We start from the raw sequence: 6,000 nt of genomic DNA on the forward strand, positions 1-6,000 counted from the left end.
GATTTTATATTTTAACTTAATAAGGAAGTTGTCACATTTATTTTCAAATAAGTATGCACAGATAAATAGTGCAAGAAGTTATGGTTTTAAAAATGGAGGGAAGAAATTAGTATTTGTGTTTGGGAAGACAGGATTTCATGATTTTTTTTGACTTATGAAATTAGAGATATGGATGCTATAGCTCCCACAGATTGGGTATACTTATTTGAGTTTTCTAAGGTAAACTGAAATTTGGAATTTTAACAAAGATTAAATGTATTTTCTCCAAGAATGGAGATAAATCCTAACTGTGTATACCTTATTTAAGAAAAATTATTAGGTTGGAATTTCAAGTCACATGCAATATGTATGTGTGTGTGTGTGTATATATGTATGTGTATATATATATATATATATATATATATATATGTATATATGTATGTATATATATATATATAATAATTTAATTATATATATATAATTATTATAGTTTGCAGCTGCTAATTTATGGCAGAAAAAAGAACAAAAAAAACTGTAGAGTATGATTGGGTGGAGTAACCTGATGTCTGTTTTGTTCTAATTAAACATATTAGGTACTCATGGTACTTCATTAGGTACTTTATGATTCCACTTCCTGGTATGTACATTTAATTCAAAGCTTAGGCATCCCTAGCAGGCTTGACTGTTTGGTTTCCAATTAAAAGACATGTCCACTGGGGCAACAAGTGAGTTTAATTTTTCTCCATTCTATTTATGCATTCTTATTGTCTCTCTACCAAACCATTTTGGTACAAAGGATATGGATCTAGAATAGACATGGAGTAATGCATACTCCAGACCACTCATCTTGTCAGTAAATGAACAACTGAGAAAGAAATGTAGATGGTCAGCAGTGGTAAGGTTGCACCTGCTCTCAATTTAAATCAATGCATCAGAAGGTTAAGTTAAAATGCAACTATCTAATGACAGTGAAACCTCATATGCACTTATCCTGAATCAACTTTGATTGAATTTACACAATTTTGTATGTTCTGGATTGTAATCTGTACAATCAAATCAATGCATTACCTCCAATTTTGGAGAAATCTCCGTTCCTATTGGAGAGGATGAGTCAAGTTTTGAAAGAGGACATTTTTATTGATTTCAGATTTTCATTAAAAATTGGTGTTGCGTATATTCTTTGTCTTTTTATAATACTGATTGCGATTGAGGGCAGGACATAGTCCAGTTGGTCAGGGTAAAGAAGAAGAGAGGCATTTTAATTTGAAAGGCATTGAAGTTCAATGTTAAAATATTCTCCCACTCCTGCAGTTCTAATAATTATATCTAATATATATTTTATATATTTTCTCCCCAAAATGTTAATTAAGCATTACACTTTTTATCTAATAAATGGGCAATATAGCACATATTGAATCTATACTTCCTACATGCCCTTTCATTTACTTTCTTAAAATAATTTAGAATCCCCTCTTGTGAACACATTTTTTTTAACAGAATAGGAAATTAGACATTGATTGGCATGGTATGATGCAAGCTGCATAAAATTTTGAAGAAATTTGAATTACTTAATATTTTCAGATGAATGGTTGTGGTTGAGAGTGGCTGACTAATTATGAGCTCATATGTCAGAAGGACAAAGAGAACGTGCCTGGTGTAATCCATGATAGGCAGAACATATTGAGAGGGTACATGCAGAATAGATAGCCGGATGCTGATTGCTATAATAAAAATAGACCATAAACACAGTAATCAACCCGAAGGTCGGTTTGGTAGGTGATGGTAGAGTTCACCTAATACTAAGCCCAACGGGGTGTGAAATTCACACATCAATAGGGGGGCCAGTTCCTTTCCCTATGCCGGTTATGGTTTCCCAGGAAAGCTTGGTACTCAAAATATCACATAGTTTGGTTGGAGCTGCAGGTGCCCAGAGTGCCTAGGCCGGGAATCGAACAAAGGACCCTCCGGTCAGTAGTCCAACGCTCTACCCCCTGGACTACCACGACCCACACGATTGTCATAATCGGAGGGTAAAAGCCAGAATAGTAGAGCAGAGGAAGGAAACAAACTGGCTGTGAAGGCATAATGAAGGTTGGTTGAGAATAAATATTGGAAGATCGCAGTGGGGGTTAATAAATGGCAAAAGGTTTTAGGCAGGGAGGAAATACTGAGACACATTATGAGTTGTAACGATAGTTAGGCACTAACCAAAAGGAGCCTAATCAGTGGATTACCTCTGACCTATTGGAATAATAGCTAATATCAACAAATTTATTTTAACTTAACATTTTCTCCAGTGTCGACATTTCGAGGGATGCTCAAAAATGAGTGGTTTTCTTTGAAATTGTTTTCTAACAGATGCCTATTTAAAATTGCACAACACGTGCCTTTTACATACCTAAAGAAATGCATGCGTATGAAATTAAATATTGCTATTATTTTTTTTTGGAGTATGCGGAACTTGTTACTCCAAGAAGTCCTCTCCCCTGATGACTATATGCAATTACCTCAAGTGTAAAAGTATCCCGCAAAATCAAAATTGGTGTCCACTTAAATTAATTATAGAGGTTTTTTGTTTTGTTTCAGGACCAAGTGATGGGATTCCTGCAAGATATATTCAACTTTCAGCAAACACGGTATACTTCAGTAGAAGAGCTTGCACTAGATGTGATGGGGCATGCAAGATCAAGGGCTGATGGCATAATGGAGAGATTGTCGGCACCAGTTGAGCCTACCGTCATTGATACTACCCTGACTGCATCTCCACAATTACTCGCTGACTTGGCCAGCCAATCTAGCATAGGAATCTCAGACGGAAAAATTTGAGGAATTTTTTTTTTATTCCCTCCATTTCATGGTAAATTGGCAGTTGTTGATCTTTGTGTAGATGTTATTTTTATGTCAAAGCCTCAAGACAATACTGTCAGATTGAGCCAGGTGCTTGGTGGACTGCCAACATTGATGATTACAATGGAAAAGAACACTGCTTATAAATATATAAACAATGAAATTGCTACTGTGCAGCAAGGAGTGGAGAATATCAAGATCTTCATTTAATAAGAACTTTTATCACTCTTAACTTGTACATCATTGTTGATTTATGAATTTTTATCATATTATAAATTTTCAGTATTTACAATTGCAATTTTTTCTCAGATGCTAATTATTGGTTAGTGCAATGAATAGGCAAGGGAAAGAAAAACTTTGCCCATCACAACTAATACATTGTAATCTAGTTCATTTCATGAGGATTTCTTACTTCTAATCACCTACTTATTCCGAAAATCACCAAGAGGAAAATGTTAATGGCTCAATGGTTTTCAGATTGCTCCTGCTTTGATTAATATTGTTAAATGGTATGAATTTTGCTGATAGTATTCTTAGGTCTGAAGTAATGTTACAGAAATTTTGGCCCACTTCTCAGTTCAGAGTTACTCTCATCATCTATTGGTCAGAGTGCCTGTAACTTGAGAGCGACCCATTTATAAGTATACATTAATATAGCACACCATTCAATATCTGACAAAATAGTTGAAGCCTGAAAATCAAAATAATGCTGGTGAAACTACCATCCAGCAATATGGATCATTGCAGAAGCATTAACTGCTGGAAGCCTTTGTAGCAATCAAAATTAATATACATGCAAAGCTGTGTCATTTGCAGTAGGGATAGGTGGTGATGTAGATGTGTAGATCATTCCAAATATTTGTGTCATTGTTTGAATTAGGAAATTTCTTAAATTGTTCAATTTTTACAAACTTAAAAGTTTTCCCTTACCCACAAATGACTCCATCAAGAGCTGATTTTTAAGCATTAGACTTAAACCTGGGAGGTTTCAGTGAGAAAACACTTTTTTACATTTATCAGTGATCTTCATGTCCTATGATGTCCACGATGACTGACTAGAGGTATAGGTGCAAATGGCCAGTAGATATTGAGATAATTAAGTTTTCTAGTCTTAAAATGGTTCAGTAATTCATTTTTGTTGAGGCCAAGTAACCTGGTTCTTTGCCACTTCAAATAAGTTTGTTTGTAGCACACTCCTAAAGGTACCAGTTTAATTGGCTCTTCTCAGGTTATTATTTGATGCTTTTACTTAGTCATTGGATACTCTTTCATTGCCCACATTGTTCTGATCAAGGCAAATTTTCATAAAAGGAAAAAAATTAGAATTGATTTGTGCTAAATTGTGACAAAAAATGCAATTATATTTAACCCTTGAGGAAACTTGAATTGGTGTTAGTCATGTCTATACTTAGTGTGGACACTTTGAATGTGAGGAAAATGGAAGATAGTCTGTACTCCAAAATGATGGCATAATACATAGGGTTTATGGGAGTCATAGATCCCAATTTATAATGCAGATATATTTACTGGAAATGTTCCTCTGGAATAAATATGTTGTGGTTAAAAGCAATAGCAAATTGGTTAATTTGATGAATTTCAATACATTTCTCCACTCAAGAGGTCAACTTTGAGCACAATGTCTGCATGCGATTGAATATTAGGTGAATTGTATGTAATATACCCATTGAACAGCTAGAAAATTTAGGAGTTTACATAAAAGTAGGCTAATGGAGAAGTCCACATTGGATTGCACAAGAAACTTGATTAAAATGGCCAGTTTATGGCTCGTTTTGAACAATTGAAGGTATTTATTTTTGTTATAAAAAATTGAGCTATTTTAATGAGCTATAGGAAAGAACCCTTTCTCTGCCAATTTCATTTAGCTTGCGTGATGAATTTTCCAGCTATCTCGTCTACAATTAATTATGGATAACTTGTTATGGTGTTATGTGGCAACTCAAGAGTTGTCACTCAAGATCATGCATTGATACGTTGACAATTATGTGCAGAACCTGAGGGGGTTAGATGACTGATGGTGATGGTATTCATCTTGTTATAGAAACTATTTTATATATAAATATTTATGATTTTAAAAATGTAATAACCTTGATTTGATTTGGAATTGAGTAATGCAGGTAAGAGTATTCCAATAGCTTCCCAAGGAAATGAAATTAATGAAAGTTGTTTTAAACATAGTTAGGGACCATAGGCATTTTTGTGTTTCTGGAATTTCTTAATTTTAATGAATGAATTGGTAAATCATGACTATGCCTGATGTTTTGGTTGGGCTAGATGATTGTTTTTATCTCTGCAATAACCATTTAAATAATTTTGTGCTTAGCCTTGATTTAAATGGAATGTGCAGTAATTCTGGCCAACAACATCATTTATCATTTAATGAGAAAATATTCACAACCGTGAAAGAAGCTAGTATTATTAGATTTGAAAAAAATGTACTCTCATCATATGAACTTTCAGAAAGAATTTAAGGACACAATGTTGTATTTCCAATGGAAATAAAAACAAGTTTTCTGTAGTTAAAAGCATTCCTTGTTTTTTAAGGGTTCAGAATAATATTAATTTTAATATAATTTTGACTTCCAGAGGTGCAAGGTATTATTGCTACTTGTAAATCATGGTATGAATATGTGAATATATACACAATGTTAATAGAACAAGTAATTAACTTGTCCAGAGGTATGTAGTAACAATAATTTTGTTAAATAAATATTAAAATGTCTAAAACCCCTTTCTTTACTTTTTTGTTAGATGTCAATCCTATAGCCAGTGTTGCTTTTTAAGAACTCTTCACTGATATTTTGGTCCAATAGGCGACTGTCAGCGGGAGTGAAAATTTGATGACGGGGAAGACAACAGTAGCAAAGTGGCCATGGTCAGGTGAATATGTTCAACTGGGAATAGGTGGGTGAGGAGTGGGGGACTTGTTTCTTTGAGAGGGAATGGGAAGACTAGGAGAGGGGAGGGGAAGTAAGGGAGAGATGTGTTTTCTATTTTACTGTGTAGCCTGTGGACTTTTAAACAAAGGAACCAAGTCAAAGAAGGGATGATTCCTAGTTCATTGTTCAATAATTGGTCTCTGTGTATGTGTGCATGCAAGCTCCTAGTGGCATCGAGTTTTAAAATTTTGGTGTGCCTAATTAGGGATAAATCTTC

General features: G+C 34.2%; 1 protein-coding gene across 1 annotated transcript in view; it reads left to right on the plus strand.

The window, feature by feature from the left end:
* Positions 1–5,539, plus strand: part of LOC139690520 (mitoguardin-like) — a 35,322-nt gene extending 29,783 nt beyond the window's left edge. The window contains exon 9 of the mRNA XM_071588020.1: positions 2,566–5,539. Coding sequence (XP_071444121.1) covers positions 2,566–2,805 — 240 coding nt within the window. The 3' untranslated portion in view covers positions 2,806–5,539. The remainder of the gene's footprint in view (positions 1–2,565) is intronic.
* Positions 5,540–6,000: the final 461 nt, after the last annotated feature.

Source organism: Hetaerina americana, unplaced genomic scaffold, assembly GCF_022747635.1.
Source record: "Hetaerina americana unplaced genomic scaffold, ioHetAmer1.1.p SCAF_1, whole genome shotgun sequence".
NCBI lineage: Eukaryota > Metazoa > Arthropoda > Insecta > Odonata > Calopterygidae > Hetaerina > Hetaerina americana.